Below are 22175 nucleotides of genomic sequence, written 5' to 3'. Positions count from 1 at the left end.
AGCTTTATAAGTGGTATAAATGGCAATGTTTTTGTGATAGTAGTTCATGAGATATATAAAGATTAAATTTTGGATGTTTTCGAATTCGTTCAAATTTAATACGTTTATATCTTTTTTCGAGTAGATCAGATTTTAATGAATTCTTTACCGAATTGTAGAGAAAACATAGGTGTATAACTGGCACAAATTGCAATGTTCTAGAGATATTAGTTACCGAGATATTGAAGGTTAAATTTTGTATTTTTTCAAATTCATTCAAATTTCAAACGTTTATATGTCTTTCTGTGTTTCGTTAGATTTCAAGATTAGATTTTCCTTTACCGAAATGTAGAGAAATGTTATACATACCCATGCTTTCTAGCGAGAGAACTGAGAACTAATGATTGCCGAGTAGTTATCGTTCATGCTAATAGAGCTCACTTAACAGCAATTGCTGTTGCTTTTTTTAAAGATGGAATTGTTGTCCACAACATATTCATATTTGACGAACAAGCTTTGTACAACTGCCCTGCCGGATTTCCCAATGAAAGCTATCGTTCGTGTTTATTTAATCTTTGGCTGTAAAAGCAGGTGAAAGAGTAAAAAAAGCTGATTTCTTTTTTCTATTTTATCTTACCTTTCATTTTCGAAATGAAGGCTATACTTCTATTTTAGTCCTTGCCATAAAATTAGGTGACAGAGGCAGAAAAAGTCAAACTCCAGACAATCCGGAAGACTAACTGTATCTTACCTTATATTTTCCAAATGAAGGCAACTCTTCATGGTCATTTTAGTAATAGCCTTAAAAGGAGGAGAAAGACAAGAAAAGTAGACATCCAAAAAAGGTATCGATCTTAATTATAACACGAGCCATTTGGTGCAACAGGCAAGATTAATAACATTATAACCCAGAAAGCTCTTGTTAACGTTTTTGCTAGTGGGATTAGTAAACATTGCGTGACACTGAAGAGGTAAGAATTTGTACTGTATTTAAACAGCCTGTAGTTTATGCTATAAATTTATTACTCAGATCTGAGCTTGATATTATAAATTAGATATATATTTTAATTTTTTCATTTCATGCATTACAAGAACAAACTATGAACACATTAGTGTCGTTCCACTATTGAACGCTTTAATTTGTATTTAATTAATTTGCTTTTAAAATCTCTGCAGCACGTACAGTGTAGTATCGCTTAAATTAAAACGATACTACTTTGCTTCTAATTTAACATACATTATTACTTCAGAAATTTAAAATGCCATTTTTAACTATAAGCTAATTACTTGCAGCAAGTTCAATGCTACTAAACAATCCAGTCAACCCTCAACCCCCTCCCTCTAAAACATGCTCAGGAACACTTTTTCTGTTAAAACCCTTATATGTATCAAAATGAAAGACGCTTTCAACGACAAAAATACAAATCCAACGATGGGGTCACAAGATTGCCCATCCCAAAGAAGAAGGAAGCCAACTTTTATAAACAAATCTGAGAAAATGTAAGTTAAAGGTATTGCCGGAACTATACAAAGATTTATTACTACTGTATATTAAATTAATTTTAACCAAAATAACTTCCCCCTCCCCCATAGAGTCGGTGCCCAACATAACATTTGAAGCTGAGTTAAAATTTAAAACTCAACTAAATTTTATTTCTAAATACAGTTAGCGAATGAACTTATTTACTTAATGTTCAACTTTATTTAAATCAACAATTATTTTTTGGAACAATTTTAAAATGCTAATACATATTTACACTATTTACATTTCTTTATTTCAGTGCGTCTTGTAAACCAAAACCAGGTCCTGGAGGCTCACTAGTTAGAGAAGTTAAACCAGAAGCTGGTTCTGCAGCGAATCTACCATTTCTGAAAAAAAATTGTTTATAGGTAAATAAACTGAAGGTACATTTTCATAAGCTTTATTTTAATTTAATCTGGATAGGTATAGTCACACGCGACCCGCGGACCACTCAAGGTTTTCACCAATAGGATAGGCACAGCTAAAGTTAAAAACTTTAACATCTAATATCTCCCTTATAAATACAGCCAGAAGATTGCACCTCTACACAATTGTAAAGGTAAACGAGCACTATAATTGCCTATATTTTCGCAATGATTCCACTAATAGGATAAGAGAACAGCAATTTGAAATTTGAAGGAAGTGTAATGCCACCAAACTTTAACATCTAATATCTCCGTTATAAATACAGCTGGAAAGCGGGAATTCTGCACAATTGTAGAAGTAAAAGAGTGCTATAAATGTGTTATTTTCGCAGAGATTACACATATAGGGCAGGAGATACATCAACTCGAAATATAAATAGTGGCTCTGGTCGGATATCGCTCACGGTTAGGGCAGCATATGAAACTCATGCCGAGGGCCGTAGAGAGAGCAGTATTTCCAAATTGACATGAAAGATGCAGACAGCTATGCCTTTTCCAAATATAAAATAACCTTTACAAAATGTCTGGAGTTAATGCATGATTGGAAGGAATTATCGAGGGTTGTAGGCGCCAGTAATGAAAGGTTAAAGATAAAAGTAATTAACACTCTCATTATAGTTAAGAGAAATAAATTTTCTAGAATGCAGGAGTGGCAAGTTTAGCAATAAAAACCGTCTTTCAGAAAACCATAAAAAAATCTAATTAATTGATTCTATAAAGTGGTACTTCTGTCTTTCCTATTTAATCCAAAATCTTAATTTGTTCTCAACTGGCACCTAAGGGCAGTATCAAACTTGAAATTTCTCCGATTTTTCCTTTTTGAGTTATAGTAGGGGGGGGGGGATATTACACACAAAGCTAAGTCGCTAAAAGCCCTTTTTAATCGTCAGGGGACCTTAAAACGGCTATTTCAGGTGAAAACAACAAATCGAAAATCTGTACATGATTACAATGAATCTGTACTTCTCTTACTTATCAGGGTAAGAGAAGATAACTATTTGTGCTATTTCCCAATAAGCTAGAAAACGAAGTAATAACAGGCATCTTCTCTCCAGAATTGTATTACATTATTTTAGTTCAAAAATATTTGTAAATTTAAAGAGAAAAACAAAAACGAACTTTACATTTTATTAACATAATGAACGTACCTAGGCCCGGGAGGTGGCTTTTTTCCTGCTTTGAGTTCATCAAGAATTTGCAGTGTATCATTCGGTGTTAAATCCTCCTGAAAGCGGGTTATAAATTTTATTAAAAGAGGCAACAAAATAAAATTAAAATACATAAATATAAACCCTTTTTTATTTAGTTATCGTCGGTAGTTCACTGTACAGCCAGCGCTGGCAATGCTTTCATGAAGAGGTATCAATAATACTAATATGAATACTCTCTGCCTAAAGGGGCGGATGGTTAAGAGCGTTGGGGAGATTCCCAGTTCGAATCCCGCGTATGACTACTTTTTATTTGTTGGAACACATTTTTTTTGTAGTAAATTATGAGCTTCCGCCTCCCTCCACGACACCTAGTAGTTGGACGTGAAGCCCCGCTGGAAAAAATAGGCGATTCCTTCACTTTACTTTACTTCATTCTCTGCTTAAATAAAATTGCCCAGTTAACATTAATATTTGCCCAGTTATTATTATTATTTTTTTGTAATGCTCTATAGTGTTGGGTTGTTGGAGTTAAGGGGCGATTCTTGCACTAGTATTTCCACATCCAACTCTGGGAAGTACTTCAAGAAAGCTACGCTATATCAGACTTTCTCGGTTCTCTTTTTTATTGAACAACTTCTGGTACAAATCCTTCTTTGAAAGTATTTGTGAAATCTGTAGCGTCATTGAGTATTGCCGACTCAAATTGAATTTAAAAATTAAGAATAAGAAATGAAACAAATAACTGGCTTTAGAAATTAAAAACAACCGTGAAAAAGATTTCTCATTATGGAATAAATCAGTTTCTCAAGAACTCTCTAAACATTTTTATTTTAGTATTTAATCATCACTTATAAGGACAAATCAAAGCCTCAATGTCACTTGAAAAAAGTGATTAGAAGAAATTTTCTGCATCGCCTTCTCAACATAAAAGGATCCGTAAGATAAAAAAGGGATCCATCCACAGGAGCTTCTTTTAATACTTCCTTTAATTCTGAGCGGTTTCGCATTTTAATGTATTTTCAGAAAGCAGTTTATCAAGATAGTATAGAAACTCTGAAAGTAGAGGACAAAGTCTCAAGTCGAACTGATAAAACAATCGCTAAGGATAGAGGAAAATTAGAAAATTAAAGAAAATTAGTAGGATGTTTAGAAAAATAAAATTACAAGAACAAAAAACAAGAACTTTCAGATTAGACAAAAATTTCGAACTCTTATCATAAGAGACTCTGCGGATGAAATCTGTGATTTCATGATTGCTACTAATATTAAGAATTAAAAACAAAAAATTGTTTTGTGAAATGAAATTAGAATTTAAAAAAATTAGCAACTTTATATAGCTTATGCTAAAATTTCCTCTCAGGTAATAGGATTGAAAATTAGATATTTACAAAATAATCATCATTGATCTGAATCATAGGAGCATTAACACACGCTCCTAAACACTCCACTTCTGACAAGGTAAACATCATATCCTTAGAGGTTTCTCCTACTTCAAGACCCAAGTGCTTTTTCACACATTCTAACACATCATCAGATCCACGTAACCAACATGGAGTTGTGGTGCAAACTTGTACATGGTACTTTCCAGTTGGTTTTCTGAAATAAATATTCCATAAATTGTACAAAAGAAAAGATGATTAGTTGACATAGATAGCTCCAATCAAAACGTTTCAACGCTAGACGAGTACCTCATAAACATAGTATAAAATGTTGCTACTTCATACACTCTCATCTTAGGTAGTTTGAGAAGGTCTGCAACAGCATGCATGGCAGATATTGGCAGCCAACCGTGTTGACGTTGTGCAAGATCCAAAAGCGGGATCATTGCAGCTCTTTCATGACCTTCCGGATAGATGGAAATAATTGCATTTGCCCTCTATATTATATAAACGGAATGATTAGCTATCCGGTACAGAGTCTCTACTCAAAATCTAAGTCTCTATTTCGGAATCTTTATTTAAAATTCTAACCTTCATATTCTCAGGAGTAAATTCAAATTTGACATCAGGATTATCTTCTGGAGTGTCTCGATGCTAAAAAGAATAATCGTAAATACTACTAAAATTATTCAAAATTGTGAGAAACAAAATTACTTACAACAAATAAATTATCTGATTGTGCTACAGATGAAGTATTGATATTTCTTCGTATCTGCAAGAAAAATGCAAAAAGAGATATGATTTGTAAAACAAAATTCGATACTATTATCTACTGTCGAATAGTATCTCAATATACAAAACGTATGCCTTATTTGTATTTTATAATAATACAGAATTTTAAATAATGAGAACATGGCAAATAAATAATAAGCGATCAAATCCTAAACAATTAAAAAATATCAAATATCTTTAAAAAACCAACCAAAAGTTGTCCAAATTTTCTTAAGTTGGATAGCATTTTGTAGTTGTGATTAGCACTCTAAATCTATAGCCAATGTCTTTAATAACAGAAGTCAAATAACTCAGAACATTTGAGATATTTGAAAATGAATTTCCTTGAAAAATTATTAATTATGAAATATAACACCCAGTCAATATAACCTAACCAAAATGAAAACTGAATCAATAAAATAAATAAATAACAAAAAAAAATTCAAATTGCTTTAAGCATGATTTCTATTTTTTAAAAGTATTGGTAGGCACATTACAAAGATAATGTTTTTAAAATATCTGTTAAATAGCACATGAATTTATGCCAAATTTTGAGTACCCATCAAATAATGTATAATGCATTAAAATCCAAAAATTGTTTTTTAAGTAGGACAAAAGTAGTAAATTGTTAATATAAAACAGTATAAAATCGTTATAAATATTATAATGCATTTAAAACCACGGAAACCATACTTGTACATCGAGGAAGGTTACAATAGCTACCGGTTTGTGAAGCGTTAGTGATCCTCCGTTTAGAAAATTAGTTAATCTAAAGGTAAAACTTATTATTTCGCTAAAAGCATATTTTTAGGCAATAATGACTTTAAGAAAGCCAACATCCTTAAAGTAGCACTGAAAGAAAAGTTTTCTAAAATTTAATTTCCTTCGCTGTGTTTAGTATGCGGTATCCTTTTGTTGATAGTAGCGGCGGATGTATTTTGATATTTGTAAAAAGAACAGTGACTTTGTTACTCACTTTGTGCTGTTTGTTCTGGTCTGAGTAAGATCCTCTGTCATAAGGTTTTAACTGAGTTTTTTTTTTTTTTTTAATCAAAGATTAAAATAAGATGAATTAGATTCTAAATTTTAAACTGTATGTTGAATAGTTATCTGGTGTTTTAGAGGATCAATAACACTCGTTTTAATAGCTATACAGAGGTGATGGCTTGGACTTGGTGGCCAACTAGTGGAATAACTAAAAAAATTTAAACACTTAAGTAATTTAGGAATTATAAATTATGTTGCTTTATACTTGTTTGATAATTGTAAGGCAGTAGGCCTAAATAAGTTTTAGATCTATTCACTTATACTCTTCCTTGCAGTGTAATTTGTAGTTGTCGAGAGTAAAGGTCACCTTATTAAGAAAAGCTTCATTAAAAGAAATGTGCATTAAACTGGCCATCTTCATTTACGTTACTAAGGCTGGAAACATAGTGGAACGGCGGGCAAAGCGGGGATGATAGCGAAGAGCAAAGCGGCGAAATCAAACACAAGTAAACATATGGGACCGCGCATAGTGGCGAGCAAAGCGAAGATAGAGCAACTCTATCTATTTCTAGTTTTTGTTTTTGCCGCTGTGCTCTTCGCTATCATCGCCGCTTTGCCCGCCGCTCCACTATGTTTCCATAGCCTAAGGCAAAACAAAAACTAGAAATAGATAGAGTTGCTCTATCTTCGCTTTGCTCGCCACTATGCGCGGTCCCATATGTTTACTTGTGTTTGATTTCGCCGCTTCGCTCTTCGCTATCATCGCCGCTTTGCTCGCCGCTCCACTATGTTTCCAGCCTTAGGCTATGGAAACATAGTGGAGCGGCGGGCAAAGCGGCGATGATAGCGAAGAGCACAGCGGCAAAAACAAAAACTAGAAATAGATAGAGTTGCTCTATCTTCGCTTTGCTCGCCACTATGCGCGGTCCCATATGTTTACTTGTGTTTGATTTCGCCGCTTCGCTCTTCGCTATCATCGCCGCTTTGCTCGCCGCTCCACTATGTTTCCAGCCTAATGCGGTACAAGAGCAGCTCATCTTTTTGCCGGGTCTCGCCTACTTGCTTGAATTCTTAAAATAATGTTAAAACTTTTAAATGCTAGAGCGGTTCAGTATCCTTCTTTGTTTATTAGTTTAATTTTGTCCGTGGTTGGCAATAAAAAATGCTGTTTACGCAGTACTGTGTTCTTCTAAGTATCATTTAAAGAAAGTTCAATTGCTAGGTGCTCTGTTATAATTGCTGACAATCCTTATAAACTCTGTTCTTGGTATAGTTGTTACATACCACCATTGTTATTGATACGGGAGCGTTGTTTGGTTCTTGCCCGAATTTTATGGTGGACTTGTAAAAATGCTTATACTAGTTATATGACAAATTAACGTTAATTAGAGATTAATTGTATTTTTCAGATAATCAAAACAACATGGCGACTTCAGCAGTAACAATGCCAATCAATCCTAAACCCTACCTGAATAGTTTAACTGGGAAACCAGTAATGGTGAAACTGAAATGGGGCCATGAATATAAAGGATACTTGGTATCAGTGGACGGATACATGAATCTTCAGTTAGCTAATACTGAAGAACATATAGATGGTACCTGCACAGGAAACCTTGGTGAAGTGCTTATTAGGTGTAATAATGTGTTATATATAAGAGGGGTTGAAGAAGAAGATGAAGAAGGAGAAATGAAGGATTAAGTTTACGATTTTTAAGAAATAATTTCCATTGTATCTGGAATCTTTACTTGTATTTTTAGGTTTAAATCGTAATGTGACCATTCTTTATTTTATAAAAAAAGATCACATTTTATAATTAATTCACATTTTTGAAAAGCGTACTTTTTTTTAAAGATTATAAATTATTTCATAAATATTCTTAATATAATTATAAAAGAAAACTTTTTTTTTAAATCAAATTTATTTGACGCATAAGTATAAAATAAAATTATAAATGTCTTAAAAGATTTAATAGAATTAATATTAAAATGTAACAATAGTTTGATAAAACTATTTTTATACCTGCGTTGGAAATTTATAAATATAAAATTAATATTGTAAAGTTATTAATTATATTGTCAGAGGTTTTTTTTTTTTATTTATATTTATTGAACATATATGTAACAAATTAAACAAAATAAAAATGGAGACGCCTAAAACATTAAAAGTGTACTTTTAAAAATCATTTAAACACAAATCAATAATTTTATCTCATAAATTACTCAAAATTAAAATATAGAGGAAGAGACGATATGAACACTTTTTATTATGTATTTGAACTCCTATTAAGTATTAATATACTCTTGTAATATTACTTGACGGCACATTACTACAAATTATTTGAGAACTAATTTTAATTTAAAAGAAAAAAAATAAAGGAATGTAGAATATATTTAGAACTAACTTGCCTTAATTATGCTTACACTTTTATCAATTATTTGATAAGAGATTCTAAGTAAAATTTAAAAAATAATAATTCAAAGAAATGTACAATTCTTTTAAAACGTATTTACAAATTGTCAAAAAATGACATACCAGATTTTTTTTTCAAATAGTTGTTAATAGGAAGAAAAAAAAAACAGAGGGGTGATGCTCGATTTATTTTAGGTATCAGTTAAGTTAGTAGACTAGAAGGATAGTAATGTCAAATGAAAAAAGCATGCTCAGTGTTATGTTATTCCACTAATAAAAATCACGAATTTTTTTTTGTTTTAAGGTAACATATTTACGGTTTAAAATTGTAACGCTCGTAATAAGTATCTCTGTGGCAAGTAAAAAGCACAATTTACCCATTATTGTTATCTTTATAAAGTTTCCACCAATTCACCAAAATACGCTGTGACAGCTACCAATTTTTTGTCCAGAAAATTTTGTTCCACCTCCACAGCCCCGCCTGGTTCTGCCAGTTTCAGTAACTGAAATAAACTCGTTAATTATATTAAAGTAAGCAATGTTTGAACACATATAAAAAAACGTAAGGTTTACCTGATCAGTATTGATATTTTTTGGTAAGTAATAGCAAATGTTTGTGGTAATTCCAGTAGCAAGTTTATAAATTTCTTCTCCGCCACCTTTGATCTCTATCTGGTCCAGATTATATTCTTTATTAGAAAAATATTCCGGCCCACCCCAAGGTGGGCTCAGGAACACTACATCTGCTACAAGTTTCGGTGCCAGTTTCATAAAATCACCCACTATAAATTCTATTCGGTCCTCTACACCATACACTTTAGCATTGTGTCTAGCCAATTCTATTTTGACAGGATCGATATCTACCGCTATCACTGCAATATTTATAAATATGATAAAATGTAAGACCATAATTTCTTAGATTAGTTTTAAATAAAAAATTATACACACGATATTCCACTAAAATGAAAGCACCTTAACACACGACTTTCAAGTAAAATTCAAGACTATTATTTTTTGGTTTTGCAAAATTATAGATAAAACTTTTACTAAATCTCTACGTTTACTGAGTAAGAATAAAAAAAACAACTAAATATGAATAATTAGTAGTTCTGGAAAAACTTTACCTCTCTCACAAGTGAAAGCGAACTGAATAGTATTTCCTCCAGCACCACAGCAAGCATCAATTATCACATCACATCTACATCTTTCTGCTGTATGTTTGCTTATTTTTTCAGGTGTTACGGAATACCAACTTTCTATTAAAATAAAATTTAATGTAATTTACATATGCATATTTTAAAATTAAGTTTACATTTTTATTTTTGATAAATTTACCTTGGTCAAGTTTAATGCCTTGGTCAAATTTCGAAAACAATCTATATCTTTTATACCAATATTTCACTAATTTATTATTTTCTTGGATCTCCTTTGGCCAGGCTTGTTTCCGTAACCTTTTTGATCGCAGTTTTCGCTTGCATTTTCGCAAAGCTTCTCTTTCTTCGCCGTCCAAGAAAGCCATGTTAGCAGTCTCATATTCTGTGAAAGTCGAAAATTTTTGACGAGGCGATGACGATAATGGCGACATATCTACATCTGTTCCATCAGTAGAATCATCTTTTTCAGAAAATTCCTCATCTTGATGAAGAATGGAAGAAGGAGATGTCATGGAAGCTGAGATAGGAACATTTTGTGGCAGTAGAGGTCTAGCAGAAACCATCGGAGAATCGGCAAAACTTACTGAATCTAAGGCCTGCAAAACAATAAAAACCTTTAACATTAAGAGTTTGATTTGTAACTATCTACACAATTTCTTCTAATTAAGTTCGCCTAGCACAATTTAAGAGTAAGAGAAGGCTGACAAAAAGAATTTTAAAATGTAAATTTATCCAAAAAAGTAATTAAAAAAACAAATAAAATATTAGGATTAAAGATAAAGAGAACCACTGTGTTTAAAGAAATTTTAACAGAATATAGTGAAATAAAAAAGAAAAGGTACCTATTTGTTGGCATTATTAATGGGTTTTAAATGAGGTTCTTATTTAAAAAACGTTATTTGTGTAATATAACAATTTTAATAATACAATGTAATTGATATAAAATACCTTTACTGATTCTCCAAGAGGCAATCCGTCTTCACCAAAACGAATGTGTCTAGGTTGAATTGATTTCATATTTAGAGTTCTGTTATGAGATCTAATATTCTTCTTCCTATATACAATGTGTGCTTTTGTAACACGGGGCTTACTTTTTTTAGAAGAACTTGAAGCATTATCGTTAGAATCCGAATCTATTGTCGGCGGAGGTTTGAAAACAAATCCCATTAAAGTAAATGCCCCCTTAACGCGGTCTAAAGATGGGTCATCCTTGTCATGACTGAAATTTTCAATGTATTTATTAAAAGCTTTTCATAAAAAAACACAAAACAGAAATTTTGTTGTTAAAGGAAGTTTTACCTTCTTTTTAACTGCTTTTTTTCAGCAGCGGTAATAGCAGTCTCTTCAGAATTGATTACTGTTACAACGTCACTAGATGCTGTACTTCTTCCTCCAGCATCCTCACCATGGTAATGGCAAGATCTGACAGAAAATTCTTTTAAATTATCACAACAACTATTACTAGAGACATCACTAGTATTAGTGGTCGGCAAAAGTTGTGGATTAATAACTAAAGGTAAATTATTATCTGTTTGCTCATCAACTCCACGATTATCTTCACTTGCAAGTGTCACTTGGTCCATGTTATCCGCCATATGGGTTTTAGAATTTATAGACTCTTCGAGGACAGAATTAGTGAAGTCTAAATGAACACTGTCATTTTCTTCATGATCATTACTCTCATCAGCTGTCGAAGGGTGGTGATCCATGCACAGAGAGCGTAAACTTGAAAGGAGATATCCAACTGATTGCGTCTCACGAACAAAACCGTTCCTTGAACAAAAATAAATATATATGTGAAAAACATTTAACGTACACATTACACTACAACTGCGCTTTAGATTTGATAGGATGGATGTAACTAAAGTATTCCTACTAATTACATTTAAAGGGAAGAGGGGCACTTTCAAGATATTGAATAGCTATTATTTTTGGCCTTTCGACAGGTAAAAGCAAATGTAAAGATTAAATTGTACACATATAATGGATTTATAGAGGCAAACAAGTTTATTTAACATTATTTTTTCAATCACAACATTACAACGCGCTACGTAGTTAGCTGTAAAAGTGCAAAGGAAGAGCTTCTATGATCTTAACCAACGACAATATCCGAAATGAAAGCTTAGTTGTTAGCCAAACTTCAGATACCTACAATTCCGAAAAACTACTTTCAGTAAGCCCTCACAAAAACAAGTATTGCGATTATTTACCTATCCTATTTTGCATTTTCAATGTAAATTGAAGTTTTGAGATGTTTTATTTCAGTTTTAAGTCAACTGTCAGCAAGAGTAAGGAGGTTAACAGTTGGGCCAGAATCCCATCTCTGTAAAATTAACTAAAAGCTTTCAGACCCATACAGATACAGCCTGTAGGATTTAAAAGGATAAGACTATGGATAAGGTGTAAGATGGACTTTACAAATAGGAATACAGAATATCCAAAGTTTATGTAGGAAAAGAAAAAAATAATAGTGTAAAATAAATGAAAAATTAAATAAAATGCGGGAGAACACAAAACTTAAACACATAAACCATAATAATAATTTACTAAATACTCATAAGGGTTTGAATAAACACAAATTAACCTAAATATAGTTTATTCACATAAGTCATAAGGCATAACATTCATAAAGCATAACTTCCATAAAGAGTGACCAAACTCAACTCTACTCAACTAAAAAATGTCTCCAACTACCTGCTACCCTCTTGCACCCCTAACGGTCAGCCCTTCTCTTACACCCTCAACAGGGTTGCCAAATATCCAACATTCCAAATTTACTACAATAGAAAATATGGGTAGCAGAAATATAAAATTCAAATAGCATTCTATTCCTGACAGAGACAAACTGAAATGAAGAGGCTAAAACTGGGAAATCAGCTCTTTTCATAAGAAATTTTGTAGACACTTAAAGAATTACGAGTGTAGATATGGGACTTTATGGAGAAGTGTACATACACCAACAAACTTCCATTCAAGGTGATTTTTTTTTTTATCAAATCCTAGAAGTAATAGAAAGCATACTGATATTCTGCTGGAAGTTTTTAATGGAAGAGTCGTTAGAAGGATCAATATGGCAACTGTGAGCAATTTTGAGTGAGCACAGTGTAAACGATAATCGGGTCTATTCTTACAGACATTTGTGAATAACACTTGTATGTAGTAGCGTTTAATCTCAAGAGGCTTTCATAAGTGGGCCTAACAATGCAGCTTAAAGATGGTAGTCGTAAAGTTTGCAGGTAATTAATAACCACACATTAAATGGTATTGTGCGAACTCTAGTAGTCTCTGCAAGAAATCCTTGAAAAATTCCCCCATCTAATTTGTTTGACGAAACTAAACTTGAAGAAAGTCATTCATTATAGTCTTGCAAAAAGTTATTGGTTCACATTTTCTGTCTATTTTATTTTTTGTAACGCAGAAAGCTTAAGGCTTTTTACTGTGAACACATGTTGTGGGTTGAAAAAAAAAAGAAAAAAAAACAAAAAACATTAAACATATCAAGGTTTCATGGATGGTGGACGCCGAGAGGTTAATTTGCCCAATACAGGAATAGGCCATATATAATAATAAAACATTTTTGGCCAAAAAAGTTCAAGCAATATTCATGAATTCATATTAAATAAATTATTACTTAAAACCAACTTACTATTGGCTCATATAAAAACTATATATGTATATTACTAAGTACGTATATATTATATATTCCTTCACTTACTCAGTTTTATTGTTTTTTCTTCCTCCTCTTTTCTTGGAATTTCTGCCAGATTTTGTCTGAGAATGCTCTATGTTTTCTTTATTTTCCTCCCTGGCTATAACTTTCTGGTCTCTAAATCTCTCACCATCATTGGCTGCTTGTTTAACATAAACTGTTTGTTGCACGCCTAGGTCTGCCTCTTTTTCTTCACTGTATACTGTATCTTCTTCAATCTTTGTACTTGCTTCTTCAGTAAACACTGAATCACTAAATATTTCACTGGCAGTTGGTGGAGTTATTTCAGCTAATGTATATTTAGACATAAAAACCTCATAGCATTGGTTATACTGTTCATTGAAATGTTCAAGCTGTCAAAAAAAAGAAAAAAAAATTAAGAGTGACTGAAATTGGATTGATTACATTTCATAACTGTTCTTATAGTAAATTTAAATGCCTCACTATATTATGTAAATTGATTCCCGAAAAGAAAGGAAAATGTTACAGTAAGTGCGATTAAAACAGGGAAAAACATTTATACTAAATTGAATTCGTTCAAGGACAACGTGTCTGCCTGCAAATGCATTCTATTGATACTTTGCGAACTAATGCCAATATTCTAGAAGTCGTTGAATTATGCATAATAAATTACTGCACTTAAAATTCTTTTTCATTCGTTAGATAATTAATACAAACACTATAATAATTTGAAAAAAGTATACACATATACACCTTATGCCTTAAAGTCGTTTATCAGGCATAAACACGATAAAAAAAGACACCTAAAATCACACAAAATTATTATAAAATATATAATATGGAATATACAGCAAATCTAAATTAAATTTTTTTAAAATAAGACTGGGCTCAATTTCTCTTTAAATTATTACAACATTTATAAAATAATTCGGTCCTGCCTAGGGTTCATCTAGCTACAAGCTGTTCTTTCTTTCTTGGCAGGACCCTAGCCTCCTCAGTTTTCCAACAGAGGTTTAGCAGGGTAGAGGTTGTCGGCCCTACGCCCATCCCCGATACAACGGAGGTCATTTGATTTAAAGGGTTTAGTTCCTTTGCCGAAGCTATCTCCAAGGGAAAGCAGCACTTCTCAACATAGCTGACAAAACTATTTCAAATAAGACTGAACAGATTTATTTCATAAACATTAAAACGATCTAAGGCTTTCAGATTCAATTTACTCTGTTTAATACTAATTGGGATTTAAATATAAAAACATCTAGATAGAACAATGATGCCACTTCCCTTACTATTCTAACTCTATTCTCCTATCATTGGCTTATGGTATACGAACATTTTAATAGACCTTAAAATGCAGAACAATTATTTAAATAACTTTTGATATAAATAAGAAGTTTAGAGAAAAATTTAGAAGAAATCTCAGAAAAGCAAAAAATCCGTTGAGTAATTTGGTACCACAACATTACACACAATTCGGTAATTCTGGAAGAACTCTGGATTTAATCAAGACTTTTAATCTTTATAACATTAAAAACACATGTATCTTACTCATACGAAATGTTACTTTAAAAGAATACAACTCCCCTCTACGGAGTCCCTTTAAACAAACTGTTCTGGAAAAATTTATAAAAAACTAATAATTTGAGAGAATCTCAAAAATGGAAAAAAATCCGTTCGGTAAAGAGGTACTGGCGGTTAAGGGACTTTGATCGCTAGTTGCAATCAGGTACCCTGGTAGAGTTCAATCTGACTATAAAATTTCAGCAACTTAAAATTTGATGTAATTTCTTATCTATTAAGGGAAAGTTAAAAACGAATCAATAAATGAGTACACTCATGTTAATAATTATGGTGGCAAAGCATTAGTGAGATTATAGAATGCATTACAGAACAATGAATCTCACATACTTAGCAACTATTCTCACTACACACTTTCAAGATAAATAACCAAATTCGTTAAAAAAAATAAGGTACTTTATGCTCTAGAAACAATAACTAAATATTCCTCACCCACAGCTGCTGCCATTGAAGATCATTGCTGCTAACAGATTCTGAAGATGAAACAAAACTATTTGCACCAGAACTTTCTTCACTTAATTCACTTATAGTTATAGGAGTAACATTAGTAAGTGAATCAGTTACAAGGGAAGTTCTTCCTGAAGATCTACTTGCAGATCTTAATCTGAAATAATCTTCCGATAAGTCATCGGTGCACCAGGAACCGCCTGTTGAACTATCTCCACCGACAGTATCTGCTTCCGCTGAAATAAATTCTTCTCTTCGACTGAGCTGTGCAGAATCATAAGCATCTTCTACTGGCGTTGAACGCGGTTCATTCTAGCAAATAAATCATAAGCAAATGGTAAAAACCAAATCTCTTTTGATTTACAGAAAATAAGGGTTTCCAGAATTACGAACGATTGTTATAAGGAAAAATAACAGAAATATGAAATAAAATTCCAATCAAATATTTAACTGTTAAGAAAAAGCGATTTATTGAAGCATCAGGTCCTAAAATAGAAACGATTTGGTGGAATAAATCCCGAGATTCGAAACACTTACGTAACAAAAAGATATTATTGAGCACCCAAAATACGCACCAAGAACTACTCTGCGGAATGCCAATTGAATTTAGTTTGGGAAGGGGATCTGATGCTAGAGATGAGGGGGCTTGCTATCATCGACTTCAAATATTTAAATCATCGCGATTAATAAGGTTTAAATCAAAATTTTATAAACAAATACTATAGAAACAAACTACATACCAGACAATACAATGTAATTTTTTCAAAATTTGAATCTGTAATTCCTGTAAATACTTTTATTCGAATTAAATTGGATATTTATACTCATTTATTTATTAATAAATTAATACCATTTAATTAATATAATATTTATCACTTATTTATTAATTCACCTCTTCATTAATTGCCGTTAATAATCCTTCAAATGTGTTTCTTCTTTCTGACGTTGGTGTACCTTTGACTGGATCACAATTAAACCACGTATCGTCTCCTTGCTCCAAGGAACGGTGTTGATACGTGGGATCTATGTAATTGCCATACTTTCCAACCCAACTGGTCCACACTATCGCTTCTCCATTAGCAGACCAATATCTATCCCAATCTAAATCTCGAGAACAACTTTCAGAAAGATCAGCTCCTGAATCTGAATGAGGTCCACCACCTGCTTCTCGCACCGAATCGTGTTCATCAGTTGAGCAATGAGAGGCTGAACAATAACAGCTTACCGCTTCTTCCTAAATTCAGATAAATCCACTAATTAACTTATGTTTTGTCTTATAATATATAATATATATGAAACAAATTATAAATGATCAAAGAAAGTACTCATTGCAATATAGTTGGAAATAGGCATTCAGTTTAGTATCCAGATGCAAAACTCTGAACACTCACATCCTCTCAAAAAATGACTTTATTTTTAATTTAGTGCATGGCAGACCCCAATGACCTAACAGATTAGTTCAGTAAGCTGTAAATGTTCTTCACGCTCTACGTGTGTGGACAGACCCTATTTACGACAATTTCACTCCCCCCTTACATTCATAAACATATTTAGGCTGGGCAAAGGTAATTTAATTCTTAAATAAAAAAGAAAAAAATAACGCTTTTTACTATAAAATTACATTGGGATGAGTTAACTTACTGATATATACATCCGTCTGAGTACAGCATGAGTTAACTTACTGTTATATACGTACAATGTACGAGAACTAAACGATAAAACGTTTTGGATTAAAATATCCAAAGAACGCAATTATAATTGGCCATTCGAACTAATGGGGAAAACCTTCTAAACTTACATAATAATTCAACTTGTGTTCTCAGTCTCAAAAAGTAAATTTAGTTTACTCACATTTTCTCTTCTTTTGACACCTTGCAAAGCCAAAGGCTGAATTGATTCTTTATAGAAATTCAAGTAACGAGTTACGTTGCCCACATCTGGTTCATCCTCGAAGGTTTCTTCAACTAAATCGTCGTCTTCCAACTGATTATCTCTACAATATTGGTTTCTATTACTTAGCAACAGTTTTCTTCTGTTAAATAAAGCACTAAGCATTAAACAACTTACCTAATGACCACCCTACTGCACAAACAATAAATACTCTCATCATCGGAATTATCACTTAATTTAATATAAACTTCTGCTAAAGGCTCATAGGAATTGTCTTCACACATAGTATACGGATAACCGAGCCTCCGTCTTAGTGGCAGGCACGCCACAAATTGTACAATACTAATTGGAAGTAGTCAACATAGAACTTCCAAATACAAAACAACCAATGCTCAATGCAAAGGTTATTTCCAAGTGCTGGAATTACCATCGATAGCGACACTTATCGATGTATCTTATAACTTATAACCTTCATTATTAATAGAAACCATCTGGAGGTATTTATGTATGTTGTAGAGAAAAAAATTTACAAGAAAGAATTAAATTTTGTTTAAGTGCCCACACTTACAGTAGGCTATCAAAAAATATATGCAATAAAATAAAAAGTACCTTTGATGAGTAAACAGTTTTATAAAAAAAAGATTTTACAACAGGTATTGAGAGGAATCGGGACATGTTCAAATTTTTAAATATCTGTACACAAGAAACTATTTTTTCATATTATTCTAGCAGTCTTAAAGCACAGACAAGGTATTTGCACAACGGTGAAACCAGAATTGCTAATTTCAGTTTTAAAATTGAAATAATACATTTTTATAACAGCTAGCAACTAATCATCTGATATGTTGGACCTAAACGTTTGTGCTAAGCTGAACATTTCCGACACAATTTTAAAATAATCATCTTTTTACGACTTTCTTAGTGACACAGCCAATAAAAATTTTGACAAAAATTGTTTTAAAGGTTTTTTTTACTTAAAAACTCATTTGCGATCAAATTGATTTAATTATTTAGGTGGTTTTATATCTACTATTACAACACGATGGCGTAATGAAAGACTGGGGTACAAAAAGGGTAATAGAGTAAAGAGTTGTGAAGAATCTTTTTTTAACTAGAAAAAAAAAGTAAAGTAATCGCCTATTTTTTCAGGCGGGGCTTAACGTCCAACTACCAACTAGGTGTTGTGGACGGAGGCGACTAGCAAACATACTTTACTTTAAATTTCTTTTATTAACCATTAAATAAAATCCAAGGCCTAAAGACCGGGAATCAACCCAGTACCACAATACATACTAGCTTCGCAGGTCTTGATTCTAACCGCTCGGCTACCGTGGCGCCCTTTTTTTAACTATTCTTATTATCTTGAGAATTAAATTTTACAATTGGTTTTTACAGAAATATTTTTCATTTAAAAACTCATTATTTTATGGAATCAGTTTACTTACCACCTTTCCTGTAAAGTATTATAAACAAGCAAGTCCTGTTCTTGTTTTCAATAAGATATTTGTGTTTTATATTTTACCTTTTTTTGGGTTGTAAGAAGACTTGAAATAAAAATAATCAATTTAAAATTTCAAAGGTATCAATTTACTTGGAAACTACAAACGATAATTAGCCATTTCTTTCTGCAGGTACTTTTTACATTATTACCCGATCTCCATTAACTAGGCGCACTTTCACATTAAAAAAAAAAAATGCTTATATCTGAAATGACAGGTTTTATCCAGATTGCCCACTGCTGCCTAAAAGAACCTTCTTCTCACAAGTTTGACATCTTTTAGTACGTCTTATTTTAGAGGAATAAACTGTTTAGCTTAGAATATAAGAGGACAATGATAAGAATCTGTTTCTTTTTTAAGAAAAATGAAAATAAATTAGTTTAGTTTATTAAATGTCATTAATTTAAAAAATGTTACCTGAAGATTTTAATGATGTTTCAGACTACACAAATATGTATAACTTAATAAAAGTGATTCTACTCTGATGTTCTGTTCAAACGCAACTGCTCTGATCTACGACTTTCTTTTGTTATCCATCATATTAAAATGCAAACACTTCGAACTTTTTTTCTTTTAAGCGCATATTCCATTGTGTCTCAATGAACCATATACATTTACAGAAGTCCGCAACTAAATGTATTTAGCAAATCAACATAATACATTTGTACAATTTCCAGCTTACCAGTAACTAAAAGGGCCTTGAGTACATCTAATACTATGTGGCTGTGTTACTTCCCACAGTCGAATAATAAAATGAACTATCTGAATCAGAAACCAAACAGGTATCAAATTCGGACGACAAAATTCTGGCTTTCTGTGGTAGAAGAACTAGCAAAGAAATAATTCTTGCTTAAAATTAATCTAATTGATTTTTGAGAACTACAGAAAATTTGAGATTGACTCTAGTGGAAGGCAATAGTATATATTACTAGCACAACAAAGTGAAACAAGTGAAAAACTGAGTAAGGTTTTCAAAGTTATTTAAAACACACAAATCATTCTTTTTAAAATTTTATTTTTGCAGCTCACTTCATTTAAAAAAAATTATTCTGTCCAAAAACCTAATCTTTCAAAATATTTGTTTTCCACTGGATACATATTTAAAATTTGCCTATTTAAGAGAAACTAAAAGAAATTAAACACTACATTAGATAAATTCACTTCATTATTCTTAAATATTATTACTCTAAACTCTTACAATTTACTTTATGGATACTATAGAATTTACTATTTATGGCAATAATCCAAATTAAAGGCATTTATTTTCTCCTGTTTTTTATTAAATTTAAATAATAGTCGGTAACTTTAAGTTGTAATAAAAACTTAAAACAAGAGCTCACTAACGATCTAAATATTAAATAGGCATATCTACAATTATTACTGTAATAATTGCTCATTTAAACTTCTCTTTTTTCAGGAAATTAGTAACAAATATAATTATTACTGAAGACTAGTAATCTTTAACTCTTTTTTTTTTTAATTCCATTTTTTAATCTACTATGATATTGTATACCTGCATTTACTATATCTAACATCACAGCTATCTTTCTAATGGCTAATGTGATTTTCTTCAGACATCTTTATTATTCCAAGTATTTTAAAGAAAATTAAACAGAGTACTAAATTATTTTTATCCCTTTGATTTTTATTCTAATCATTCTCTTTTACTCTCAGATTGACATTTTTACATATGTAAGATGGAATACACTCAAAAATAATTTGAGTTTTATAAGATATAAATTAAGCCAGTAGGCTGAAAATTATTCAGCATTAGCAACATTGATATCATTTTTTATCTTGCCTGCGCAAATTTAAATTTTCTAGATTAGGGAATTCAAAAAAATTAATTTCTTAATGAAAAATAAATTTGTCCATTATGTAATATTCCCTACTACTTTTTTCTAAAGCATTATTTTTTTATAATCTATAATTTTATTTGAGATTTTGCCAACATAAATCGTTTAAACGAAGAAAACAGTTTGTTTTTAAAATAATACTTCCTTAAAAGTAGAATGATACAAAGGTAACCAAGTTAATGAGCAAATTTATCAATAAATTATTTCAATAAACTTAAAATTATTAAATTATCACATTAAAATCCACAGCAGTTAAGTTATTATAAAATTATAATGGTTGAATTTATTGAAAAATAAAATTTAAAATCACAGAATCTTTATTGATTACTATTACTTTGCTAAAATATACATTTTGAGTATCAAATTATGTTGAAGGCCTATTCAATATTTATAAAATAATTCAATTAAAAAATACTACTTTCTGTTTTTATCTTCAAGATTGTCCATTGAAATTTTTTTATGTATTTAATAGATTTTTGCTGTACATTAAGCTTCTTTTTATATATGTATAATTGTTCCTTCATCGATTAAGATGCGTTCTCATGTGCAACATAAGATTATGCTTGTGCTTAGATTTTTTGTGACAAATTGGACATTCAAATTTTGGATCAACACCACACTCAAATCTTATATGCCTGCTGAGCGAATGAGGCCTTGCATAAGAATTACCACATTTTGGGCAGGTGAACTGAGCTGCAACTGCGTTGAAGTATCCGCCTTCTGAAAGCCGACGGTACGCCTTTGCATCTGACACAGCAATAATTTACACATTAGAATGAATAATATATTATTTGTATTCGAGTTTTAATACTAAAACAACGATTTCTTATTCAACACTTCTCTCTTTTATGTTTGGAAAAAAAATACAAATTCCTTTGAAAGTCCATAAATATTTGTTAGGAACTTTGAAATTTCTGAAAACGGATCAGCTTATAGAAATAGCATAAATACTTATTCGATCTTCGAAACGATAGTGATTTTAGTACTAACAAACAAATTATATATATCAATAGTATTTTTCGTAGACTGTTGAGAGAAAACAAAATAATATAATCTCACCACCAAAATCATTTATCTTGCTTGGCAGAGATGGATTTAGACACCGACTTTGTAACTTTGTAGTTTATTTCTTGGCATTTTTCAATTCAGAGCACTGCGTGGGAAATGAGTTAAGTTTCAAATGACATTTGGCTTATTCAGTCTCAAAAAACGTCCTTACAAGGTTGATAGGAGAAGTCAATTCGTTAATTCGGAAATTATTATAAAGTAATCTAATTTTATTCAAATTGAAGCAAATCAATTTTCTGTTAACTATAAAGATTTCTTTTATTTTGTTGGATGAAGCAGACACATAATGACGTACAAAGTTTCGGTGTTTCTCTTTATTTTCTATGTATTATGTATTTTGAAGCAATTTTACTTAATTTTTTACTTTTTCTTTAACCTAGTAAAAATTATAT

The 22175-nt window shown here is 31.4% G+C and overlaps 4 protein-coding genes across 4 annotated transcripts in view; 1 reads left to right on the top strand and 3 right to left on the bottom strand.

Moving 5' to 3' along the window:
* Window positions 1-1604: 1604 nt before the first annotated feature.
* ND-24 (NADH dehydrogenase ubiquinone) lies at window positions 1605-5649 on the bottom strand. Its single transcript, XM_074120722.1, has 7 exons — window positions 5439-5649; window positions 5175-5228; window positions 5048-5110; window positions 4766-4953; window positions 4466-4673; window positions 3075-3151; window positions 1605-1848 (listed from the first exon to the last, which is right to left on the bottom strand). Exons 1-7 carry the CDS (start codon window positions 5472-5474, stop codon window positions 1752-1754), a joined length of 723 nt encoding a protein of 240 aa, XP_073976823.1. The 5' UTR covers window positions 5475-5649; the 3' UTR covers window positions 1605-1751.
* A 194-nt stretch (window positions 5650-5843) lies between these two features.
* Window positions 5844-7997, top strand: SmF (small ribonucleoprotein particle protein SmF). The gene is made up of 2 exons (XM_074120939.1): window positions 5844-6002; window positions 7624-7997. Exon 2 carries the CDS (start codon window positions 7638-7640, stop codon window positions 7911-7913), a length of 276 nt encoding a protein of 91 aa, XP_073977040.1. The 5' UTR covers window positions 5844-6002; window positions 7624-7637; the 3' UTR covers window positions 7914-7997.
* A 428-nt stretch (window positions 7998-8425) lies between these two features.
* Tgs1 (Trimethylguanosine synthase 1) lies at window positions 8426-17786 on the bottom strand. The gene is made up of 11 exons (XM_074120339.1): window positions 17538-17786; window positions 17322-17463; window positions 16363-16704; window positions 15456-15782; window positions 13494-13840; window positions 11078-11551; window positions 10727-10997; window positions 9960-10374; window positions 9749-9880; window positions 9198-9496; window positions 8426-9127 (listed from the first exon to the last, which is right to left on the bottom strand). Exons 1-11 carry the CDS (start codon window positions 17642-17644, stop codon window positions 9017-9019), a joined length of 2967 nt encoding a protein of 988 aa, XP_073976440.1. The 5' UTR covers window positions 17645-17786; the 3' UTR covers window positions 8426-9016.
* Window positions 17787-19859: 2073 nt separating this feature from the next.
* The window catches only part of LOC141450233 (uncharacterized), an 84048-nt gene continuing 81732 nt past the window's right edge, over window positions 19860-22175 (bottom strand). Inside the window, exon 4 of the mRNA XM_074120486.1 lies at window positions 19860-21462. Within this exon, the coding sequence (XP_073976587.1) occupies window positions 21236-21462 (227 nt within the window). The 3' untranslated portion in view covers window positions 19860-21235. The remainder of the gene's footprint in view (window positions 21463-22175) is intronic.

Source organism: Rhodnius prolixus, unplaced genomic scaffold (assembly GCF_049639745.1).
Source record: "Rhodnius prolixus isolate KJV_2025 unplaced genomic scaffold, Rpr scaffold_1, whole genome shotgun sequence".
In the NCBI taxonomy this organism is placed as follows: Eukaryota; Metazoa; Arthropoda; class Insecta; order Hemiptera; family Reduviidae; genus Rhodnius; species Rhodnius prolixus.
This window is presented reverse-complemented; position numbering and strand designations above follow the sequence as displayed.

What these genes read in the sequence shown, in the direction of transcription:
- ND-24 (XM_074120722.1), bottom strand. Translation starts at nt 5,474, where the DNA reads ATGCTATCCAACTTAAGAAAATTTGGACAACTTTTG. An exon ending in GAAAATTTGGACAACTTTTG is followed by an intron (nt 5,229 to 5,438) that starts GTTGGTTTTTTA and finishes TTTTTCTTGCAG; the next exon opens with ATACGAAGAAATATCAATAC. An exon ending in AGATCAATGATGATTATTTT is followed by an intron (nt 3,152 to 4,465) that starts GTAAATATCTAA and finishes ACCCGCTTTCAG; the next exon opens with GAGGATTTAACACCGAATGA.
- SmF (XM_074120939.1), top strand. Translation starts at nt 7,638, where the DNA reads ATGGCGACTTCAGCAGTAACAATGCCAATCAATCCTAAACCCTACCTG.
- Tgs1 (XM_074120339.1), bottom strand. Translation starts at nt 17,644, where the DNA reads ATGTGTGAAGACAATTCCTATGAGCCTTTAGCAGAAGTTTATATTAAA. An exon ending in TAACGGCAATTAATGAAGAG is followed by an intron (nt 15,783 to 16,362) that starts GTGAATTAATAA and finishes TTTATTTGCTAG; the next exon opens with AATGAACCGCGTTCAACGCC. An exon ending in AGAAAAAACAATAAAACTGA is followed by an intron (nt 11,552 to 13,493) that starts GTAAGTGAAGGA and finishes TTTTTGTTCAAG; the next exon opens with GAACGGTTTTGTTCGTGAGA.